The 26,011-nt window shown below is 38.7% G+C and overlaps 1 protein-coding gene across 8 annotated transcripts in view; it reads left to right on the top strand.

The window, feature by feature from the left end:
- scrib (scribble planar cell polarity protein) overlaps positions 1-25,493 on the top strand; it is a 115,832-nt gene extending 90,339 nt beyond the window's left edge. For 3 of the 8 annotated variants that reach the window (XM_057824954.1, XM_057824955.1, XM_057824956.1), the window contains 11 exons: positions 3,110-3,166; positions 3,376-3,519; positions 3,706-3,865; positions 4,040-4,238; positions 7,588-7,677; positions 7,741-7,923; positions 9,639-9,778; positions 9,852-9,892; positions 12,824-12,898; positions 16,119-16,173; positions 24,187-25,493. In XM_057824954.1, the coding sequence (XP_057680937.1) occupies positions 3,110-3,166; positions 3,376-3,519; positions 3,706-3,865; positions 4,040-4,238; positions 7,588-7,677; positions 7,741-7,923; positions 9,639-9,778; positions 9,852-9,892; positions 12,824-12,898; positions 16,119-16,173; positions 24,187-24,317 (1,275 nt within the window). In that variant the 3' untranslated portion in view covers positions 24,318-25,493. Of the gene's footprint in view, positions 1-3,109; positions 3,167-3,375; positions 3,520-3,705; positions 3,866-4,039; positions 4,239-7,587; positions 7,678-7,740; positions 7,924-8,056; positions 8,186-9,638; positions 9,779-9,851; positions 9,893-12,823; positions 12,899-16,118; positions 16,174-24,186 lie in introns of all 8 variants that reach the window. The other 5 variants (XM_057824957.1, XM_057824959.1, XM_057824958.1 and 2 more) reach the window with 3 other exon arrangements.
- The last annotated feature ends 518 nt before the right edge of the window (positions 25,494-26,011 follow it).

Here is a 26,011-nt window from a genome sequence, read left to right on the forward strand (position 1 = left end):
TCTACCTGATCGTTTGAGAAAAAAGAAGAAAAAAAAAAAGGATTGGAAAAACTGGAAATTTTATTTTGAATGTCCTTAAAAAGTGCTTGAATATGTACATAAAAAAGGCGTGCGAACCGTGAAAACAACGACTTTTTTTTTTTTTTAGATTTTTTTTTTATTAACAGGAAATATATTTGTTCATTTCTTTTTACGTTTTTCCTAACAAAAAAATTTAAGACATGAAAATATATATTTTTAATTATTATGTAGGGCTGTCAAAATTATCGCTTTAATGGCCGGTAATTACTTTTTTTAGTTAATCACGTTAAAATATTTGACGCAATTAGCGCACATGCCCCGCTCAAACAGATTAAAATGACAGCACAGTGTCATGTGCACTTGTTACTTGTGTTTTTTGGAGTTTTGTCGCCCTCTGCTGGCGCTTGGGTGCGACTGATTTTACCACATGAGCATTGTGTAATTATTGACATCAACAATGGCGAGCTACTAGTTTATTTTTTGATTGAAAATATTCCAAATTTTATTCAAATGAAAACATTAAGAGGGGTTTTAATATAACATTTCTATAACTTGTACTAACATTTATCTTTTAAGTCTTTCTATCCATGGATGGTTTTAACAGAATGTTAATAACGTTAATGCCATCTTGTTGATTTATTGTTGTAATAAACAAATACAGTACTTACAGTGCCTTGCAAAAGTATTCGGCCCCCTTGAACCTTGCAACCTTTCGCCACATTTCAGGCTTCAAACATAGAGATATAAAATTTTAATTTTTTGTCAAGAATCAACAACAAGTGGGACACAATCGTGAAGTGGAACAAAATTTATTGGATAATTTAAACTTTTTTAACAAATAAAAAACTGAAAAGTGGGGCGTGCAATATTATTCGGCCCCCTTGCGTTAATACTTTGTAGCGCCACCTTTTGCTCCAATTACAGCTGCAAGTCGCTTGGGGTATGTTTCTATCAGTTTTGCACATCGAGAGACTGACATTCTTGCCCATTCTTCCTTGCAAAACAGCTCGAGCTCAGTGAGGTTGGATGGAGAGTGTTTGTGAACAGCAGTCTTCAGCTCTTTCCACATATTCTCGATTGGATTCAGGTCTGGACTTTGACTTGGCCATTCTAACACCTGGATATGTTTATTTTTGAACCATTCCATTGTAGATTTGGCTTTATGTTTTGGATCATTGTCCTGTTGGAAGATAAATCTCCGTCCCAGTCTCAGGTCTTGTGCAGATACCAACAGGTTTTCTTCCAGAATGTTCCTGTATTTGGCTGCATCCATCTTCCCGTCAATTTTAACCATCTTCCCTGTCCCTGCTGAAGAAAAGCAGGCCCAAACCATGATGCTGCCACCACCATGTTTGACAGTGGGGATGGTGTGTTCAGAGTGATGAGCTGTGTTGCTTTTACGCCAAACATATCGTTTTGCATTGTGGCCAAAAAGTTCAATTTTGGTTTCATCTGACCAGAGCACCTTCTTCCACATGTTTGGTGTGTCTCCCAGGTGGCTTGTGGCAAACTTTAAACGAGACGTTTTATGGATATCTTTGAGAAATGGCTTTCTTCTTGCCACTCTTCCATAAAGGCCAGATTTGTGCAGTGTACGTCTGATTGTTGTCCTATGGACAGACTCTCCCACCTCAGCTGTAGATCTCTGCAGTTCATCCAAAGTGATCATGGGCCTCTTGGCTGTATCTCTGATCAGTTTTCTCCTTGTTTGAGAAGAAAGTTTGGAAGGACGGCCGGGTCTTGGTAGATTTGCAGTGGTCTGATGCTCCTTCCATTTCAATATGATGGCTTGCACAGTGCTCCTTGAGATGTTTAAAGCTTGGGAAATCTTTTTGTATCCAAATCCGGCTTTAAACTTCTCCACAACAGTATCTCGGACCTGCCTGGTGTGTTGCTTGGTTTTCATAATGCTCTCTGCACTTTAAACAGAACCCTGAGACTATCACAGAGCAGGTGCATTTATACGGAGACTTGATTACACACAGGTGGATTCTATTTATCATCATCGGTCATTTAGGACAACATTGGATCATTCAGAGATCCTCACTGAACTTCTGGAGTGAGTTTGCTGCACTGAAAGTAAAGGGGCCTAATAATATTGCACGCCCCACTTTTCAGTTTTTTATTTGTTAAAAAAGTTTAAATTATCCAATAAATGTTGTTCCACTTCACGATTGTGTCCCACTTGTTGTTGATTCTTCACAAAAAAATTAAGTTTCATATCTTTATGTTTGAAGCCTGAAATGTGGCGAAAGGTTGCAAGGTTCAAGGGGGCCGAATACTTTTGCAAGGCACTGTATGAACCGTATGTTGAATGTATATATCCGTCTTGTGTCTTATCTTTCCATTCCAACAATAATTTACAGAAAAATATGGTGTATTTTATAGATGGTTTGAATTGCGATTAATTACGATTATTTAATTTTTAAGCTGTAATTAATTCGATTAAAAATGTTAATCGTTTGACAGCCCTATTATTATGTTTTGTTTATAGTTTCTATTTTTCAAAGATGAAATTCAATAAATATTTGCTCATTTATTCTTTTCCATTTAAAAAAATAAGAAAAAAACATACTTTTACATTCTTCTAATTCTGTCATTCTATTTATTTTACTATAACATTGAAAAAAGTATATTCTTTTTTTTACTTTTTATTATGTACTTTATCAGATTTTTTAAAAATGAAAAACCATAAATATTGTTTATATTTTTCATGTTTTTTAATTTTCTCTATTTTATTTATTCTTTGATTAAAAATGGACTGTTCTCTGATTTCTGTAGTCTCCACTGAAATGAAGGTAGGATGATTATTGTTGTAATTCATAAAAACGAGAAAAAAAACGACAAAACAAAATAGAAAAAATACATAATAAAGAAAGAAAAAATGCAATGCTGCAGCTCCACAGTGACATAATATTCCTGGTCCAATTATTCTCATGATTTTTATCAGGAAAAAGAATCGACTTTCCAAATAATCATTTGTGGCAGCCCTAGTGTGCAGTACATCTGCCTGCTTCATTTTGATGGTTTGGTTTTGTTTTTGTCCCCCATCTTATGTGTTTAATATTAGATCCTTTCTTTCTCCTAGCTTCAGGACCCGTACATGGTGAAGAACAATTTCCATCCCAAACAGCCTTCTCCTGAGGTAAGTGGAATCATACTAGATTAGCTAATTATTTTCCTAATGAAGCATGAACTCCACACAGTGAAGCTTCCTCCTTTGATGTCATTTCCTGTCATATCAAGACTTTTTTTTTTTTTGCACACACATTACCTGTCTTGAGACAGGTGAACCATCATGTTTCGCTAAAATGTAATCCCATTCAGCTCCAAGCTTTTTTTTGGCCCTTTCAGCCCGAATCAAATGATGTGTTTGACGACGGTGCGAGCGGTCAGGAGGGGGCCGGCGAGACTAACCCGGCCCTCTCGTCTGACTGTTGGGAGTACATGAATCTGGCCGCAGTGCCTCGGCTATCCAGGCCGTCTCTTGACACGCAGGTAGCCGCCGCTGCCGCTGCTACCTATGGTGCGCTAGCTTGGCCGGTGGTGGACTTCAGCCAAATCAAGTCGTAAATAAAAAAATGCTGGGTTCTTCTCGCGGATGCTTCCTGCCTTCACCCTTTCAAATCCTGACAAATCAGCTTCTGAAACTGAACTCCACTAACAATGGTCGCTTCTCCGCAGAGTCCGTCTCCCCGTGGTAAGGACAGCCCTGAGCAGCGCTCCTTCCGCGACCGACAGAAGTACTTTGAAATCGACGTGAAGCAGCAGACGCCCGATAAGCCCAAACCTCGAGTCTCGCTAGTCGGCGAGGACGATCTCAAGAAGATGAGGGAAGAGGAAGGTCGGTTCTTACTGCTTTTTTAGTTGTATATTTACAGAGAGCAAGCAAAGATTTTAATTAAAGAAAAAAACATTTCATTAACTATGATTGAACCTGATTTTGGGTCAGTTCCAGGTTACTTCCTGAAAATGTGTCACTAAACTCATTGGCAAACTTCTGTCCGTCCGGCCGTAGAACGTAAATTTGAGCAGCGAGCGCGGGAGTACCTGCTGGACGAAGAGGATGAAGACGATGAGGAAGACCTGGCCAAGCATGTAGCGCAGATGAAGGTGACAGGCAAGGTGCTGCTGGATGGAGTGGAGTACGACGTGGAGCCTGTTTCCACACCGTCGCGACTGTGTGCCACGCCGCCCAACTACTGTGGGAGTTCAGGGTATGAAGCCGCCTACCTAAGATGGCCGCCATCCACGCTTGCAATTAGTTTATCACTAGTAGACATTAGGGCTGGGCGATATGGCCTTAAGTACTTATCACGGTAAATTGAGCAGATTTACCTCGATAACGATAAATGGCGATCAATTTGCCCAAGCGGGCTGTTATGTAATCTGAAAATCTGAATCAACGCATGAAATACAAACCATTTCTCGTTGAATTATTTACCAGCTTTCAATTTAACATAACAATTATACATGCAGTGTAAACATTAAGTATATAAGAATATCTTGTAAACAATAAGCATTCAAGTATGAACATTTATAACAGCTTTTATGACTTCAACAATGTACATACATTATAAATATCAACATGGCCACTGCAAAAATGTCATTGTAACACAAGTGGCTGGAAGCAAGAGGGGCTTGAACAGTACACTTTAAATAGAGGACCAAGTATCAGACAACTCATTGTTAATGGCTGCTGTGACATGATTACGCTACACAAGTGTTTACTTCAAGGTTTCAGGGTTTTTTTTTTCTCCGGAGCATTTTCTGAAATGTATGCATGTAAAAAATTCATTACCGCCCGTTAACGCGATAATTTTGACAGCCCTAAAAATAACACAAGATTGATTGCTAGATGCAGTTCGTGCCCAATCCACTTAATCCAAAGTTCAGCCGCTTCGACAAGGTTAGAGCTCCTGTCACAGGTGGTGATGGTGACTTCACGCCCCACACAGAGGGCATTTTTTCAGGGCCTGAGCAATCATTTCACCCATGTGGTTGTCGAGAAATAGGCTGTATTCAGCAGCTCCCAATTATTGTCTATGAAATGGACCTTCAAAATGATGTAGGGCTCCATCATTTGTCATCGTTCTCGAATCCAAAAATTTTCCAGGCATCTGACGTCAAGTTCTTTCTTGGCACCAACACCACACTATAAGCGTCAACTAATGCTATACTCGAAATGCCTATGGCTAGCTATCAGTAGCCATTTCATTATTATCTGACTCCATCCCGTTCACTTGTAGCGTTAGCCGCCAGTGTACCAATCTTCTGTTTGTTTGATTTTCTGATGGCCACGTGACTTCACACGTAATCACACTGGATGCTTTCTTAAAGGGAATGAGCATAGCCAAACAACAAATAGTCAAAGCGGGCTGAAAAGACTTCATTTTTTCGTTTCGTTTCATTAAAAAACTGAATTTACCGACATGGTTAAAATTACGTCGGTCATCGTGAACCATCTCGGTAACGGTAAATTTTCGGCTCGAGTAGACGTCCAATCCATTTGATGCTCCTAGTAAAAAATGTTAGTCTGGAGCCCTGGTAATGTCTCACCTGGAAAAACTTGAAGAAATCGACAGAACCCAATCCGTGGTTTTGTTTTTAAACGTCAAGTGATTTAAGTGCCCCCTCATGGATGATTGAATTATAGTCTGTTAATCCTTTTAAAATCTAAAATTTGAATTTGTTATCATACAGTGGTATTAAAAAGTATCTGAACCTTTTGGAATTTCTCACGTTTCTGCATAAAATCATCAAATGTGATCTGATCTTTGTCAAAATCACACAAATGAAAAAACAGTGTCTGCTTTAACTAAAACCACCCAAACATTTATAGGTTATCATATTTTAATGAGGACAGTTAGCAAACAATGATAGAAGGGGGAAAACTAAGTAAGTGAACCATTGCATTTAATATTTTGTGGTCCCCCCTTTGGCAGCAATAACTTCAACCAGATGCTTTCTGTAGCTGCAGATGAGTCTGGCGCATCGATCAGGACTAACCTTGGTCCATTCTTCTCTACAAAACTGGTGTAGTTCAGTCAGATTCCTGGGATGTCTGGCATGAAGCGCTGTCTTTAGGTCATGCCACACCATCTCAATGGGGTTCAATTCTGGACTTTAACCTGGCAACTCCAGAGCGTGTATTTTGTTCTTCTGAAACCATTCTGAAGTTGATTTACTTCTGTGTTTTGGATCAGTCTTGCAGCATCCATCCTCTTTTTAGCTTCAACTGTCTGACAGACGGGCTCAGGTTTTCCTGCAAAACATCCTGATAAACTTTTGAATTCATTCTTTCATTAATGATTGCAAGTTGTCCAGGCCCTGAAGCAGCAAAACAGCCCAAAATCATACAACTCCCTGACTCCATGCTTCACGTGGGGAAGAGGTGTTGATGTTTGTGAGCTGTTCTATTTTTCCTCCACAAATGAATTTGTGTGTTACTCCCAAAAAATTCAACTTTGGTTTCATCAGTCCACAAAATATTTTGCCAAAACTTCTGTGGAGTGTCCAAGTGCCTTTTTGCGGACATTAAACGAGCAACAATGTATTTTTGAGACAGCAGTGGCTTCCTCCGTGGAGTCTTCACATGAACACCATTCTTGGCCATAGTTTTACATATAGTTGATGTGTGCACATAGATATTGGACTGTTCCAGTGATTTCTGGAAGTCTTTAGCAGACACTCTAGGGTTCTTTTTTACCGCCCGGAGTATTCTGCGCTGAACTCTTGGCGTCATCTTTGGTGGACGGCCACTCTTTGGGAGAGAAGCAACAGTTTCAAACTCTCTCCATGTGTGGACAACTTCTGTGACTGTCAATTGATGAACATCTAGAATTTTAGAGATGGTTTTGCATCCCATCCCAGCTTTATACAAGTCAACAATCCATGATTGCTGGTCTTCAGACAGCTCTTTTGACTTAGCCATGATGCACATCAGACAATGCCTCTCATCAAGACAATTGTTACCAGGTGTGTGCTTTATAGTGGGCAAGGGCAGCTTTAAACCACTCATCAGTGATTGGGAACACACCTGACTTAGATTGTTTGGTAAAAATTGGTTTCAGTTGTTCTTAAAGTCACCATAGGCAGAGGGTTCGCTTACTTATTTTTCCCCCTTCTGTCATTGTTTGCATGCTATCCTCATTAAAATTTGAAAATCTATAAATGTTTGGTTGGTTTTAGTGAAAGCAGATGCTGTTTTTACATCTGTGTGATTTTGACAAAGATTAGATCACATTTGATGGTGATTTTATGCAGAAATGTGAGAAATTCCACAAGGTTCAGATACTTTTTCATACCACTGTGTTTATTGGGGGTGAATTCAGAGTCTTAAGCACATCATCTGTAAATTTTATGTCCCTTTCCGAAATTGCATATTTTAAATTTCGTTTAAAGCCACAAACATCATTGCTCAATTTTCAACCAGCTTGTTTTTTTTTTTGTAAATGTGTGGGATGTAGTGATTTTGGTGCATATTTAAATATAATTTGGTTTTTTGCCTTTTCCAAAAAATCCATCTATTCTGGATCATAACTATCGATACGATTCTCCTCGTAGGCCTCCATCAGTGGACGGTAAAGGAGACACGCTGAGGAATTCGTTAGATGACAGCTTCCGACTGGAGCAGCGGCCCAATTCCATGACTGGGTAAATAATATGAAAGTGTTTGGTTTCCCGACCAGTCTTCACGCGCTTCTTCGTGTTCCCCAGTTTGATCCCCGTCTACCCCGGCGACAACTCGGCCCCCATTCGCACCGCCAAAGCCGAACGCCGACACCAGGAGCGGCTTCGCATGCAGAGTCCGGAGCTGGCCGTGGCCCCGGACAAGGATCTCTCCCCCGCCGAGAAGCGAGCGCTGGAGGCCGAGAAGAGGGCCATGTGGAGAGCTGCACGGTAAATGCGGTCTATCCTCACTCCCTTGGGTTTGTCTTGCCATTTTTCCCTTTCCTCTTTCTGTGTGTCTTCCTCTGTCCTGGTGATCTTTTCTTCATCACTTTCCCTTTGGTCACACTGGGGGGCGCCGTAGGCCTCAAGGCCTGGAGGATGATGTTAGGCAGTATGAACAAGACCTGGCTAAGAGGCTCTACCAGGCTCGAGTGAGGGCGTCACAACCTCCCTCTTCTGCCGCCTCCCAGCTCAGGTCTGCTCCCGCACAGCATCGTGGGGGGTGCGCTGGGGGGCTTTGGTGCCCGAAAGGTTCTTTTGCTAACCTTTCCGCTTTTGTCTGGCACCTTGCACGTGTTTTTTCAGCTCATTCGTGTCATTTTTTGTGCCTTGCTGTTTCCATTTCTACTAAAGCACACTTGCCTGCAGCAAGTTAGCGTGTGAAGTAGGGCTGCCACGATTAATCGACTAACGGACAACGAATTGATTCATGAATTAGTTCAGAATTACTTTGATAGTTGGTTAATTGTTGAAAAACATTGGTCTCAGAAATGTCCGTAAATGATTTTCTGAGCGTTTTTACTCATTGGCTGCCATTGACGACGATAGACATCCAGTCCATTTTGACTCAGAGCTTAAAATTTCACATAAAATATTCAATTTATTTCTTTTTCAATTTTAAAGATGTTTAGTATTTTTGTTTAATAAGGTAAAAAATACATATATATATATATATATATATGTATTTTTAATTTTTTTTTTTTATATTTAAAATATATTGTAAATTTTAAAAAATGCAAAAAAACAAGAAATCTTCTCTTTTTATTTTTATTCTTTAAATTACTTTAAAAATAAATCATTTAAACTAATAAAACAAAGGAAACAACTGTTAATATTCTTTTTTAAATACTTTTAAAATCACTAAATAATCTTTTTTTTTTACTCATTTTTTTTAACTTAATTTTAAAAATGAATTACTAGAATAAGACAAATATTTCTCAAAACTATACTTTTTAAAAAACAATATTTCTAATGTAGTATTTTTGTTTAATGGGGAAAAATACATATATATAATATATATATTTTTTTTACTTTCTATTTTTTTATATTTAAAATATATTCAAAATTAAAAATAGCAAAAGAACAAGAAATATTGTCTTTTTATTTATTATTTAAATTACTTTAGAAAAATAAATCATTTAAACTAATAAAACATTGATAACAACTGTTAATATATTTTTATACATTTAAAATCAGTTAATATGATTTTTTTTTTTTTTTTTTACTTAATTTTGACAATCATTAAAATAAGACAAAATAACATTTGTAAAAACGATACCCTATAAAAAACAACTTTTCTCATCAATTTGTAATTAAAAAATATTTCTATACTTTACAGTAAATAGTGTGATTTATCTTTGAACCGATTAGTCGACTAATCGCAAAATACTGAGTGATTAGTTGCACCTAACTGAAGAATCCTTTTCCTGGGATGCCTTCTTTGGTGTTGACAAGGCCTTTACTGCAAGATCACATCTCCCAATGAGGTATATTTTCTGATTTTCACATCTCCAGGGGCACCAGATCTTGTCTTGAACTCTACAAAATCAGTTGATTTTAAGGCACCAGGACAAGGAGAACCCAGATTTGAACACTGCAACCTCGTCCTTTTGGTCCTACAACTCGCCACGGTTGTATAATACTTACTTTGGTTCTCTCGGTAGCATGAAGTCTTTGGAACAGGACGCCCTCAAAGCTCAAATGGTCATCGCTAAGTCTCGCGACGGGAAGAAACGCAACACCTTGGACCAGCTAGCCGAGTCACCGTCGCCTGCGCCCACTCCTTCGCCCACCCCGATGGAAGGTAAAAAGTTTTTGTGCTGAGATTAATCTTATATTACTGGACTTCATTCTGTCTTCAATGTCTTATCTTCCAGAACTCATCAGTCCACGAGGACTAACCTCCCCTGGAAGACTGGTAAGTTGTTAGAAAAGTAGTGTTGCACCAATACCGGTATCAATAACAATACGGCATTAATATTGCATCTTCGGTATCGGGGAGTACGAAGAAATAACATGGCGATGCTGTACAATACATACTTTTCGAAATGTTGTTTCTAACTGCTGGTCAACCTACACAAGATGGCAGTCAGCTACGCACACTGCTGTAAAAATAGTTTTTCCTCTGACCAAGATGCACCATCCCACAAATTAGTTTATCATTAGCGGATAGTGTCATTGAGTTCATTTGGTCTACACTTATAGATAAGATGATTTTTTTCTTTTATCCCAGACAATTGTTTTATGTTGTTTTTATTACCTGCCGCCTTCATCAGAGAATTACTGGTGTTGGTGTGACACGTCTTTATCAGCTGATGGATGATGGCGTGACTCGCCTGTTACATTTGACAGGCGAGTCACGCCCTCTGCTGACCATTCAGTCTTCCAGGATGCTGGTCCAAGTATGAAAGCGCATGTAAGTCCCCTCATCACTGTTGATGGTCCTCGGGCCCTACTTCCGGGTCTTAATGGCCTCCCTGATCCAGTGCTGATGTTTTGTTTTCTTCGGTGCGGATGACTCTGGCCTTTTTTTCAGTCCATAATGTGTTTTTTCAATCAATCTATAGCCTTTTTAGACATAAACATACAGTCCCTGACAAAAGTCTTGTCGCTTATCCATTTTGTAGAAACAATTGCTAATAACCTGACTTCTAATTATTCAATTGGTTTCAGAAATGGCTCACATGAAAGCTAAGACCCTCCCAAATGATGTTGAATGTACCAAAAGATATTTGTTTCACTGAAAAATATTTATCATTTAATAATGATAATAATACATTTTATTTCTAGAGCGCTTTTCAAAACACACAAAGACGCTGTTTAATGACTCCAGACCATGATTTTGCCACCACCAAACTTCACTGTTTTGTGGTAAAAGGTGGATTTTTCAGATGAATCTTCCATTGAATTACACCACAGCCGCCGCAAATATTGCAGGAGACCTACTGGAGCCCGCATGGATCTGAGATTCACTCAGAAAACAGTGAAGTTTGGTGGTGGCAAAATCATGGTCTGGGGTTACATCCAGTCTGGGGATGTGCAAGAGATCTGCAGGGTGGAAGGCAACATAAATAGTCTGAAATATCAACAAATCTTAGCTGCCTCTTACATTCCCAACCAAAAAAACAAAAGGGACAAATTCTGCAGCAGGATGGTGCTCCATTGCATACTTCAATCAAGATCCTCCAGGACTGGCCAGCCCAGTCACCAGACATGAACATCATTGAGCATGTCTGGGGTAGGATGAAAGAGGAAGCATGGAAGACGAAACCCAAGAATGTTGATGAACTCTGGGAGGCATGCAAGACTGCTTTCTTTGCCAAAATTTGACCTTTATTTCTTTATTAAATGATAAATCTTTTTTCAGTGAAACATATTTTTGTACATTCAACATCATTTGGGATGGTCTTAGCTTTCATATGAGCCATTTGTGAAATCAATTGAATAATTAAAAGTCAGGTTCTTAGCAATTGTTTCTACAAAATGGATAAGCGACAAGACTTTTGTCAGGGACTGTACATCACACAGACAACAGCGACATGAAAAAAAAAGTACACTGGAAACCCACACACACTGACCAATACTTCCTATGGACATCTGAACACCCCACTATCCATAAACTGTCAGTAGTCAGAACGTGAACGTATGACAATAATCACGGACCCGGATTACAGAACACAGGAGGAAAAGCACATACAACATGCCTTGACAAAGTGTCAGTTTACACAGTGGACAATAGCAAAAGGTGCAGGACAGGTTAAAAAAGAAGAACAACACAACACGGGGGGAAAGAAAAAACAAAACAAGAACACAGAGATATGGTGACGTTGCCGTACGTGAGAGGTGTCACGAAACGTATCCAAAGAGTCATGAAAAAATACAACATAAACACACCAGTCATACACAACACTCCGTCAGATATTGGTCCATCCAAAAGACAAAATCCACCCAGAAAACCAATGTAACACCATAAATGAAAATCCATGCAAATCATGCAATAAATCATACATCGGGGAGACAGTCAGGAGCTTTATTACAAGAAAAACGGAACACAAGAAGGAGTGTGAGAAGGAGACAGCAATAAGACAAACAAGGGCAATAAAAGAACATGCACAACAGGAACATCACAAGTCAGCCATCACCGATCACTGCAAAAGGGAAAACCACATTATGGACATGGAAAAGGCCAGACCCAACCGGACCGAAGGAAACAAACATCAGCGCTGGATCAGGGAGGCCATTGAGATCCGCAAGCGGGGCCCGAGGACCATTAACAGGGACGAGGGGGCTTACATGCTCTCTCCTACCTGGAACAGCATCCTGGAAGAGTGAATGAGTAAATAACAGTTGCTTTGACATTGATTGAATAATCAATTAAAAATCGATTGAGAAACAAGCTAGTTTTGACTTCATTACAATGTCAATGCACTGACTTTTGATGGGCACGTCGCCCCTACCAACATGGCCGCCCTAAGGCCGTGCTGGTAGGGGCGACGAAAGCTCTTTTTAATGCTTTTGCTGTGAATTGAAATAAATTTGTCACGAGTAGACGTCCAATCTATTTGAAGTGGAAACCTCCCTCCCGCTTCAAATGCATTAGACGTCTAGCCAAGTCAGTGGTAGATTAGGATTACACAATGGTATCGGTGCAACATTATTAAAAAGAGTAACCAACCTTCTTTTCCAGCTACTTGAAGTGCATTTGTGTATTAGTTATTCTGCGATTTCATCATCCGAGAATCCCTCAATCATTCACCTGCTTCCACCGCCGCCTGTTTAAATCCCGCCCACTTCCCGTCACTCTCGACTGTCCCCATCCCTCCTTCATCCTGTCTTGCTATCCTTCTAGTCCCTGTCGTCAAAGAGGTTTGACTACCGCCAGTTTGCCGCCATTCCCTCTTCCAAACCGGTTTACGACATCCAGGTATCGGCTGCATGCTGAGCCTCAGAACAAACCTGACAACCAGGCCTTGGTCTTGCTCCTCCCCCTTTTGCCCATCTGTCACTCACAAAGCATCTTCGCATTGACTAATAATCAGTATGGCGCTAAGGAATTACAAGGGAGGCCGGGGATGTCCTCATGCGGTGCTTGTTGGAAATGTCTTGGCTCGTCTGTCTGCTTATGGTTGTTTCGCAAATTGCGGTGGCTTTTGGTTTTGAAAACACGTCTGGATGGGAATAGACGTCCAATCCATTTCAACTCCCAGTGCAAATGGATTGGACGTCTATTGCTGTCAATGGCAGTCAAAGAGTTAAGCAATGTCAGGTCACAAGAGATTTATTAATTTGAATATGTCTTCATTGTATTTTTTTTTTTCAACTTTTTACACATTGTTTTTATTATTTTTTAATTCCTGCATTTTCCGGACTATAAGTCGCACTTGATTTATTTAGTAGTCGATTAATCTATTAACTAGCCTAGAATTCATAATATACTGACGGAACACTGACGCGGGGCTGATTAATAGGTGGCCTGCATTGTTGGCTTGGCCGTTAAAGCCGACCGAGTGTAATCACAAAGAGCCTTTTCCGTTGAAAATTCTTGTGAATAAATGCTTAAATCCCTGAATTCTTTATAGATATGTACGTAAAACAGTCTCGATTCTTGGTTAAAAGCAAAAAACACGCGCAGTTAGCATTTATTTCATTCAAATATTGCGAACGATGATGCTAGTCAGTAAGCAAATGTAGCGGCGGCCTTATGTAAACAAAGAGCTTTTTCCGTTGAAAATTCTTGTGAGTAAATGCTTAAATCCCTGAATTCTTTATAGATATGGACGTGAAAGAGTCTCGATTCTTGGTTAAAAGCAACAACAACAAAAAATCACGTGCAGTTAGCATTTATTTTACGTAAAATATTGCGAACTATGATGCTAGTCAGTAAGCAAATGTAGCGGCGGCCTTATGTGAACAAAGAGCTTTTTCTGTTCAAAATTCTTGTGAATAAATGCTTAAATCCCTGAATTCTTTATAGGTATGGACGTAAAACACTCGATTCTTGGTTAAAGCAAAAAAATGTGCAGTTAGCATTTATTTTACATAAATATTGCGAACTGATGCTAGTCAGTAAGCAAATGTAGCGGCGGCCTGATGTAAACAAATAGCTTTTTCCGTTGAAAATTATTTTGAATAAATGCTTAAATCTCTGAATTCTTTACAGATATGGACGTAAAACAGTCTCGATTCTTGGTTAAAAGCAAAAAGAAAAAAAATACATGCAGTTAGCATTTATTTTACGTAAATATTGCGAAGTATGATGCTAGTCAGTAAGCAAATGTAGCGGCGGCCTTATGTAACAAAGAGCTTTTTCCGTAAAAAATTCTTGTGGATTAATGCTTAAATCCCCGAATTCTTTATAGATATGGACGTAGAACAGTCTCGATTCTTGGTTTGAAGCAAAAAAAAAAACGTGCAGTTAGCATTTATTTTACGTAAATATTGCGAACTATGACGCCAATGCCGTAGCGGCTAATTTCTCCCATTGAGTTTTTTTCACAACGTTTCAAAATACATGCATGGTACGAAAAATATAATAATTACCTTGAATCCTCGAACACATCACTCCTGAGACAATCCTTCCTGTTTGTATGCGGTACAGCTTTCGTACTTTTTCAATCTAAATCCGTCGTTGGACCGCTGCATGTCTCGCTGCGACCGACTGCGAATAACTGAAGCTGAGTGTTGGATGGCCCCCTACTTGAAGGCGTGGCGCAGTGCCTGTTGACTGTGACCCGTTAATAAAATTATGAAGTCTATGCAACTAGTTAGTTCAAATAATTAAGTAATCGGATTAGAAATATTTAATACATTGCAGAATAATTTTGAGGGCGTAAAGCAAAGGCTTGCTTGGATTGCACTTTCAAAGGAGCATTAAATGCAAATACAAAATAAAATGTTTCTTAAAACTATGCAGGATTGCACTTTCATTTAGAAATTAATTAAAATACCTGAGCTTAGCCTCAAATGGTAAAAATAATAAATAAATGAGGATCTAAGTACAACAAAAAAACAATTGGCTAACTTGCATAGCAAAACTCTGCTAGCATAAATGCTATAAAATGCTTTTTTTTTTTTAATGCTCTCAACAAATCGTTCAAACACATATTCTGACAAAAAAAAGGCTAAATATACCTTTAAACTAAGTTACGAATGCATAAAAAAACATTAGCTCAAACAAAAATTGACCTTATGTTGGTCTTAACAGGGAGCAGCTGGATTCAGCCATGTTAGATGAGCATTTTCAAAACTAACCATTACAATGTCACTCTAATGAAGCAAATTCTCGAAGCAGCACAATTTGATTCAAAGCTTTTTTTCTCACCGAATTACTCAAGTTAATCACTTACTCGTTGCAGCACTCATATTTATTTATTTTCACTCTGCCAGCCAACAGCTTTTTATGGCGAGTTGCATTTTCCCTCCACATTCGTTTTTAGCCCCGTCGTGTTATATTATATTTATTGTATTTCTCTGCGGTACATTGCCGGTCCGTGAAAAAAAGGCCCACCTCATATCAGTCTTTGGCGCAACAAAAGTTGGGGACCACTGGTGTGGGCTGTAGTTGTCCTAAAAACTGTTAATATGTGATGCTAACAGATGTTTACTTAGCTTGTTATTCTCTATTTTAACATTATTACTTCAACGTATAATGTTTTTCTATGGCCAGTGCGACTTGTATTCGGGTGTGACTTAGAGTCCGGAAAATATGTTTATGATTTTGAATTAAATGATATAACATGATCTGTAATGTATATTATTTTAATTGCCCGTCGCAAAATACGCGGCGGCAAATCTAACTCTACAATTGGATGTCCAAATGGGGGCCGCAAAATTATGTCCAGTGGGCCGAAATTGGGCCCCTGAGCCGGATGTTTGAGAGCCCTGTCTTACATGGATGTAATAAAATCATTAAGAAAAAATTCATGCATGAAAGAGTTAAGAAAAGTCACGTTTCTATCAAGCTAGCCAAACTTGGTGGAAACAAAGGCTAATGGGTAACTTGTATCTTTTTAAGCGTTACTTTGACTTGTTGTGCTTTGTGCCGGGGATTTTCCATTAATATCATGACGCTGACAAGCTAACCTAAGCGTTTCTAAATGGCATTCCAATATTTTTCCCACTCACTGACGCTTGTTTCCTCGCAGAGTCCCGACGCGGCGGACGACGTGCAGTACATCGACGACAGCTCACAGCATCCGGGTAAGCGTGCCGATTCACTACACTGGACTTTTTGATGATTACGATAAGCAACCCCGAATAAGGAGGAATGAGAAACGTGTTTCCTGTATGTTTTGATTCAGGTGTCTACATGGGATAAGCGACCCCTAGTGGTAGGATTGCGTGTGATGGGAGTTTGACTGCTTTGCTTTTGAACCCTAACGTGACACATAGTTTTTAGTGGACTTCTATTGACAGTAGGGCTGCCACAAATGATTATTATGATAGTCAACTAATCACTGTTTGTTTCGGGGATAAGTTGGATAAATGGTTCATATATTACCGTGATTTTCGGACTATAAGCCGCTACTTTTTTCCTTCATTTTGAATCCTGCGGCTTATAGTCCAGTGAGCCTTATTTGATGATTTATTTGGGTTAAGCGGTAACACTTATTTGACAGTGGCGTCATTAGACTCTCATAAGACCATCATACCTATGACATGACACTATCATGGGCATTACTGAATGGTTATGACAGATGTCATTATATGTCATCCGGCAAATTATGTCACTAACTCCATTTTTGTCCAGCTTGGATCTTTTACGTCCATTCAAAAGTGATATAATTTGCCGGATAACACTAAATAACATATGTTATAAGCATTCACTAATGCTCATGACAGTGTCATGTCATAATTATAACTGTCTAATGGCAATCTTATGGCACCACTTTAAAATAAAGTGTTACCAAATACCATAACTAGGAATTAATGAAACAGCTAGAACACTAACTGAAGAAATATTTAGCACAGAACATGACTTTTGATTTTTATTTACATCGGTAGCGCTGCAATGCATGCTAGGAGGCTTGTTGTACAACAACAGTGTTGACAGCAGCTGGATGCAGAGGTTGACTGTCTCCGCCCAAGGGAGCAGTAATGGCCAAATGACACTTCTTGAGGCATTGAAGCTTTGCAGCCAATCAGTTCAAAACTTCATGGTGGTTAATTTGGTTTTATGGCAGTCAAATAAAGTGTTACCAGCTAATATGTTTTGGTGTAAATATCCCATAATAAAGTGAGGACAGCTGCATCTATTAGTCCAGTGCGGCTTATCTATGAACAAATGCTGTTTTTGTGCCAAATTTGGTGGGTGGCGGCTTATCGTCAGGTGCGCCTTATAGTGCGAAAATTACAGTAATTACATGTTAGCTACTGTTATATAACTTTGGGCTTAACGTAGTTGAACTATCAAGAGTACATAAGAATGTAAGTCTTATCATTCATCCAAAGAAAAGAGCGAATACCATAATTCTAGCACTATAAGGCGCACCTGACTATAAGCCGCCACCTACCAATCGTGACACGAAAACGGCATTTGTTCATAGGTAAGCCGCACTGGAGTATAAGCCGCAGCTGTCCTCACTGTAGTATGGGATATTCACGCTAAAAGATATTAACCGGTAACACTTTATTTGACAGCGACATCATACGACTGTCATAGGTACAAATGAACCACCATGAAACTTTGAACCAATTGGCTGAAAAGCTTCATTGGTTCAAAAAGCTTCATTTAGCCATCACTGCTCCCTTGGGGGAGACAGTCAACCTCTGCTGCCACCTGCTGACAACATTGTTGTCGTCCAACATGCTTCCTAGCATCCATTGCAGCGCTACAGATGTTAATTAACAATCAAAATTCATGTTAGTGGTAATTATTTTTTTCAGTTACTGTTCCAATTGTTTCATTAATTGCTAGTTATGGTACTTGGTAACACTCAATCACAGTGGCGCCATAAGACTAATTAGACAATCATAATTATGACATGACACTGTCTCACTTTTGGATGGATGTAAAAGAGCTGAGCTGGACATAAATGGAGTTAGTAACATAATTTGCAGGATGACACTTAATGACGTCAGTCATAAGCATTCAGTAATGCCCATGATAGTTTCACGTCATTATAATGACAGTCCTATGCTCGTCTTACGATGCCGCTGTCAAATAAAGTGGTACCAAATACCATAACTAGCAATTAATAAAACAACTGGAACAGTAGCTGAAGAAATAATTAGCACAGAACATGAATTCTGATTTTTATTTACATCTGTAACGCTGCAATACATGCTAGGCAGATTGTGTTGCCTATTAACCCAAATAGATCAAAAAATTAGCCGCACTAGACTATAAACCGTAAGATTCAAAATGAAGGGAAAAAGTGGCGGCTTCTAGACCGAAAATTACGGTATCTTATTTTGATTCATTCTAATGATCCGCTTACGTCGAGGACGATAGAAATTTAAGTTTACTGCTTTTTTTTTTTTGTTTTTATCAAAAATGTTCAGTAAATAAATGAAGAGGGTAGTTTTTTTTGCTTTTTTGTTTTTTTATCTAAAATGTTTTTAAAATAAATAAAACAATTTGAAACATTTAAAAAATAACTTACAGATAACTTGATTTTTTTTTAATATAAAATATTTGTAAAAAAAAAAAAATGTTAATTCAAAAAAATAAAATTAAAATAGAGTCTAAAGTATTGGATTTTAGTTACTTATCTAATATATACATTTTTTTCCCATTTTTGTTTAATTTAAATTGTGTTTTTAAATGATTTTTTAAAATATTGAATATAAAATATTTAGTGTTTTTACATAATAAGTAGATAAAAATTTTAAATAAAAAATTTTTTATATCCTAAGAGGCTCAAAAAAGGGAATTTGCACCATTTTCAAAATGTCTCTGAACAACTCATTGACTATAAAAAACGTTGTCGACTAATTGGATCATCATTTAGGTCATCGATTCATCGTGGCAGCCCTAATTGACAAACAACATGAAAAGAAGCCCAAGTTAACCCCATACTAACCAGGAGTGACGTTATCGACATATTTACGTGGTACCATGACAATGCTCAAAACAAAAAAAACATGTGCGCACCCCTAATATACAGTAGGTTGATATATGTACGCAGTCTATGCGTGTAACGGTACACACAAGTCACGGTTTGGTACAGTTTGGGTACAACAGCATTTGAAAGTTTGTCCTACTGGCTAAAACTAAAAAGCAGCTCTTATTATAGTGCTAAATAAATAGAAGAAAACATTAAACTAGTGAATTTGTGTTTTTATTGTTCTAACATTCTTTCATTTGCTGTTTATGTGCAAAAATAGACAACGCGGCCCTTTTTGTCTTTTTGGATCGACTGAGGTAGCATTTAAAGTCAGGTAGCACCTTGGTAACTTCTATAAAAATAATTATACTACTATTTTCAATTTTGGATTACACCAGAGGTGGGTAGAAACGTGTTAACATTTACCCTGTTTTATTTACTAAGAGTTTTTTATTAAGCCATACTTTTTACTTTTACTTGAGTAGATTTGTGAAGAATAAAACGCGACTCTTACTCTCCATATTTTGATGAGGATAGTATGCAAACAATGACAGAAGGGGGGAAAAATAAGAAAGTGAACCATCACATTTAATATTTTGTGGACCCTCCTTTGGCAGCAAAAACTTCAACCAGACGCTTCCTGTAGCTGCAGATCAGTCTGGCACATCAATCAGGACTAATCTTGGCCCCATTCTTCTCTACAAAACTGCTGTAGTTCAGTCAGATTCCAGGGATGTCTGGCATGACTCGCTGTCTTTAGGTCATGCCACAGCATCTCAATGGGGTTCAAGTCTAGACTTTGACTTGGCCACTCCAGAACGTGTATTTTGTTCTTCTGAAACCATTCTGAAGTTGATTTAGTTCCGTGTTTTGGATCATTGTCTGGTTGCAGCGTCCATGCTCTTTTTAGCTTCAACTGTCTGACGGATGGCCTCAGGTTTTCCTGCAAAACATCCCGGTTAACTTTTAAATTCATTCTTCCATTAATGATTGCAAGTTGTCCAGGCCCTGAGGTTGCAAAACAGCCCCAAATCATGATGCTCCCTCCACCATGCTTCACTGTGGGGATGAGGTGTTGATGTTGGTGAGCCGTTCCATTTTTCCTCCACACATGACGTTGTGTGTTACTCCCAAACAATTCAACTTTGGTTTCATTAGTCCGCAAAATATTTTGCCAAAACTTCTGCGGAGTGTCCAAGTGCCTTTTTGCAAACATTAAACGAGCAACAGTGTTTTTTTTTAACAGCAGTGGCTTCCTCCATGGTGTCCTCCCATGAATACCATTCTTGGCCATAGTTTTACAAATAGTTGATGTGTGCACAGAGATAATGGACTGTGTCAGTGATTTCTGTAAATCTTTAGCAGACACTCTAGGGTTCTCTTTTATCTTTCTGGGTATTCTGCGCTGAACTCTTGGCATCATCTTTGGTGAACCGCTACTCCTTGGGAGAGAAGCAACAGTGCAAACTCTGCATTTGTAGACATCTTCTCTGACTGTCAATTGAGGAACATCCAGACTTTTAGAGATGGTTTTGTATCCTTTCCCAGCTTTATACAAATCAACAATCCTTGATCGCAGGTCATCAGACAGCTCTTTTGACCGAGCCATGATGCACATCAGACAATACTTCTCATCAAGATATTTCTGACCAGGGGTGTTTTATAGTGGGCAGGGCAAATTTAAACCACTCATCAGTGATTGGGCACACACAAGACTTAAATTTTTTGGTAAAAATTGGTTTCAATTGCTCTTTAAGTCTCCTTAGGCAGAGGGTTCACTTACTTATTTTTCCCCCTTCTGTCATTGTTTGCATGCTATCCTCATTAAAATATGAAAATTTATAAACGCTTGAGTGGTTTTAGTTCAAGCAGACACTGTATTTTCATCTGTGTGATTTTGAGAAAGATCAGATCACATTTGATGGTGATTTTATGCAGAAATGTGAGAAATTCCAAAAGGTTCAGATACCTTTTCATACTACTGTATTTATGACTCTGGTATTACTATTAGGTAATTTATTAAATTTTATTACAATATACTAAACAATCAAATACTTAATACCGCCCCCTGGACTAAAACAGGACTAAGTACGACATGGATTAAAAAAAAAAAAAATCCGTCATCTGACTGCGTTTACCGAACCGTGATGCCTGTACCATGACGGTACAGGACGAATACCGTTACACTCTTAGTATGCACATACAGTACAGTGCTGGCCAAAAGTATTGGCACCCCTGCAATTCTCTCAGATAATTTCACACAGAAAATGATTGCAATTACAAATGATTTGGTAGTAATATCTTCATTTATTTTGCTTGCAATGAAAAACACAAAAGAGAATGAAAAAAATTTAAATCATTATCATTGTAGACAAAACCCCAAAAATGGGCCGGACAAAAGTATTGGCACCCTCAGCCTAAAACTTGGTAGCACAACCTATAGACAAAATAACTGCGGACAACCGCTTCCCGTATTCATCACTGAGTTTTTTACAATGCTCTGCTGGAATTTTTTACCATTTTTCTTTGGCCAACTGCTCCAGGTCTCTAAGATTTGAAGGGTGCCATTTTCAGATCTCTCCACAGGTGTTCCGTGGGATTCAGTCTAGACCTATTGCTGGCTACTTTAGAAGTCTCCACTGCTTTCTCTCAAACCATTTTCTAGTGCTTTTTGAAGTGTGTTTTGGGTCATTGTCCTGCTGCAAGACCCATAACCTCTGACGGAGAGCCAGCTTTCTCTACATTATGCTGCAAAACTTGTTGGTAGTCTTCAGACTTCAGTATGCCATGCACACAGTCAAGCAGTCCAGTGCCAGAGGTAGCAAAGCAACCCCAAAACATCACGGAACCTCAGCCATGTTTGACTATGGGCCAGTGTTATTTCTTTGAAGGCCTCGTTTTTTCCCCCTGTAAACTCTATGTTGATGCCTTTTCCCCAAAAACTACTTTTGTGTCATCTGACCAGAGAACACTCTTCCAAAATGTTTTTGGCTTTCGCAGGTAAGTTTTGTCAAACTCCAACTTGGCTTTTTTATGTCTCTGGGTCAGAAGTGGGGTCTTCCTGGGTATCCTACCGTAGATTCCCTTTTCATTCAGTTGCTGACACATAGTACAGGTTGACACTGTTGTACCCTTGGACTGCAGAACAGCTTGAACTTGTTTGGATGTCAGTCGAGGTTCTGTATCCACTAGCGGTGTAACGGTACACAAAAATCTCGGTTTTGAGGTCACGATTCGGTTCATTTTCGGTACAGTAAGAAAACAAAATGCAAAATATAAATGCGCTAGTTGTTTATTACACACTTTTGTGGTTTTAACAATAGGAACATTAGCCTATACAAAGCTAGAATTCTGCTCAAAAAGTAGCAGGTATTTAAAGATAATAATCCAACAACAATTTGCCTTTCAGACCCCGCGTATTGGTCAGCTTTCTTTCTGAAAGAAAGATGAAAAAAGAAGTCCTGTGCTAATGAGAAAATCAATCCCAATGACAAAGATTTTAACATGTATTTTACAAATGAAATGCCAGAATGAATCATTTGTTTTTCTTATGAACGGTTTTCAAAAGCTTTATTGGTGGATTTTCTCGAGTTAAACCTCCACACAGAAATGAATAAATTGAATTGTGTAAGCAGGATCTGTGTATTATTCTTATTATTATTATTACAGTTGTTTTAGCTCATTTCATTTTATTTAAATGGGCTATTATTTATTTTATTATGTGTTTATATTTTACAAATGTGATGCAGTATTCATTTATATTGTATATTTTATGTTGTATAACTTTAGTTCCAATGTGAATATTGGTTCCTACTTGTTTTGTTTTGGTAGGAGGGTTTTGTATTGAACACGGGGCCATGTTGGTTATTATTATAGTCAACTGTGCCCCGATCTACCACTCAAGAGATCTGATGGACTTAAAAAGTGGGTTACGATTGCATATTAGTTTGAAAATCGACCGGATCCACCGTATTTTTACACGAGTGACTTCCGGTCTGCCCGATCCTAGTTACCGGTAGTAGTATTGACGCAGGAGGCTCGCGCCTCGCATCAAATAATAAACTCTGCCGTTCTTTTTGCGTGCGTCGTGTTGAGCCGCTTCTGGGATGCGTCTAACACGCGGCCGCACTGCGACTAGTGTGCAGTTTCACTGCGTTCTCGCGCCGTTGACGTTTCTGGGTTATACTGTCCACAGTCCTACTGTGTTGGTCCTCATTATAGTAGAGAGAAGACGGAGTAAATATAATCTACTCAAAGAAACTGTAACCCGATCGACTCACAGCCTCGAAAAGTAAAGGTTACATTACGTCAGAAACTCGTTCGGTACGCCTCCGTTCCGAACCGAGCACCACATACCGAAACGTTTCAATACAAATACATGTACCGTTACATCCGTAGTATCCACCATCTTTCGTTGAAATCTCTCCTCAGTTTTTCTTTTCCGTCCGCAGTGCAATGGGCTTTACACTTATTGATAACACTGCGCACGGTAGACAAAGGAACATTCAGGTCTTTGGAGATGGGCTTGCGCATGCTTCCTCACTATTTTGCCTCTCGAGTCGTCAGACAGTTCTTTGGTCTTCTTTCTTTTCTCCATGCTCAATGTGGTACACACAAGGACACGGGACAGAAGTTGAGTCCGCTTTAATCCATTTTAACTGGCTGCAAGTGTGATTTAGCTATTGCCACCACCTGTTATGTGCCACAGGTAAGTTTCAGTTGCTTTTAATTACACAAATTAGAGAAGCATCACATGATTTTTCAAAGGGTACCAATACTTTTGCCCGGCCCATTTTTGGAGTTTTGTGTAAAATGATAATGATTTGATTTTTTTCCATTCTCTTTTGTGTTTTTTCATTACAAACAAAATAAATCAAGGTATTACTACCAAAGCATTTTTAATTGCAATCATTTTCTGGTAGAAATTGAGCATTATCCGACAGAATTGCAGGGGTGCCAATACTTTTGGCTAGCACTGTATACAATATTTTTCTGTTGCTGGGTGCATAAGTCTATCCTGAGATGCCTTCTGACATCATCTCCATCTGCTTTTTGTCTTGCTCACTTTTTTTGCAGGGGATATTTTCCGCCTTAACGAACACTCAAAACTCTTCAGAAACTAACTGTCCTCATTTTTTTGTGTATGTACACACTTCTTATCCAGGTTCCCCCCACAGCCCAGACCCCGAAGTCCCTGTATCCACCACCTCGGCCCTAGAAGAGATGGCGCTTTACAGCAACAAGCGCAAATTGCGACAAGGGCGCCGCAGCTTGGAGACGGCTGTCCCCACGTAACACCTCACTTCGACACCAGTTAACACTACACAAGAAGAGTCATCCTATCCAGTCTTGCCTTCAAACACCACGAAGACCCACCACGCTTCCTCCCACTCCTGCTAACGCTCTTTTTTTTTTTTAGCCTTTTTATTTGATTGTTCTTAACCGCCCAAAGACAAAAAAAAGTTCTAGTTGTAACATGTGGAAAAAAAATATTTTGACTAGATTGTAAAATGTTGTTTTTGGAGTGTAAATAATAGTGAGATGCCATCCTGCTACCTTCACACACAAGCGTTCAGAAAACAATTTGCATATCGAGCATCATTGTCGCACTGCCACGCGGATTTTTAAACAAGTAAGTTATTGTTTTTAGTCATTTTACATCTATTTCTGGCTGTATTATGTGCACGGCAAAGATGTAGTATCACAATATGGGAGAGAAAAGAAGTTAGAAGTACTTTAAAAAATGAACGGTACTTTTTTTTAATGTTTTAATCATCATTGAAGTTGTGTTCCGGCGTGATGTGAAGGTAGCGGATGCTTTATTTTTCTGCCCGTCGAGGCTAATTTAATAATCTGACGACACTGAGAGATCATTTTTCTTATGGTGTGAATAATGTACAAAATATGAACGCAAGCTAGTAAAAACTGAGCCAAAGTGTCATCTGGATTTGGACGGCACGTGTCGCATTTTTATTTTATTTTTCCGTTTTGGTTCAATAATCAAAAGAAACTGAAATCAAACCACGCCGTCGATCATATCAGCTTCTGTATCCGACATTTTGCGTAATCATATAGTTTAATAATTTTAGGTGGTCTAATTCTAGTGGTTCAAATCAAGTTTGCTAATAGCTCATTTTCCAGTTTACCAGTTTTTATTTTTTAGTTTGGTTTTTTTTAAGCGTATTTTCTAACGTAATTCAATTCCGTAGCGCTGAACTACGATAGAAAGTTAATTTAATTTGAATGTCAAATGTAGAGTTAATACATTTATGTTTTGTACATGAATTTCATATGTCTAACTGGGAGAAAGAATATGGGTCTCTTTTCTGTCCAGACCCAGTTGACAGGTTCCATTGAACGGGGCTAAAAAGACGAAAGAAAAAGCAAATGTGTGCTCTGCTATTCGTTCTCTGTAAAGACACAAATCAATGGTTTAATTTTTATAAATAAACGTTTCAAAGTCATGAAAAATACTTGTCTCGATGTTGTTTTTTTACCTCCCCTGTTCGCTTGGTGGGGCTTTACAGTACCTAATGGGGTTAAAATGGAACATCCGGGTACTTGTCATCATGTTAATTATGAAATAATCAAGTTGATGTCATGCAACAGTAATGGAAATATTTTAAATGTATTATTCGTGTTATTTTTGACTTCACACGACCACTTACTTGGCTGTCGGCTAATTTAGTTCATATGCACGGGTTTAAAACTAGTCTTTATCGAATTAGCCGGTGTTAGCAAACTTGGAAAAAGCATGGGCACCACCTACCATAATTTTTAGAACAACAGGCCAGAAAACAAGATAGGCAGTTAGTTTTTTTTTAATAATACAGTGATCCCTCGCTACTGCACGCTTCAAACTTTGCGCCCTCAGTCCATCGTGGAATTTTTTTTTCCAATTGAGAAATAAATAAAATACAGACGAGCTGGTCTGATCCAATCACGTTGTCTTCCTCTCCCTCCTGGTGCTTTTCTTGGTCTGGCAGTGC

This window comes from Corythoichthys intestinalis, chromosome 20 (genome assembly GCF_030265065.1).
Source record: "Corythoichthys intestinalis isolate RoL2023-P3 chromosome 20, ASM3026506v1, whole genome shotgun sequence".
Classification (NCBI taxonomy): domain Eukaryota; kingdom Metazoa; phylum Chordata; class Actinopteri; order Syngnathiformes; family Syngnathidae; genus Corythoichthys; species Corythoichthys intestinalis.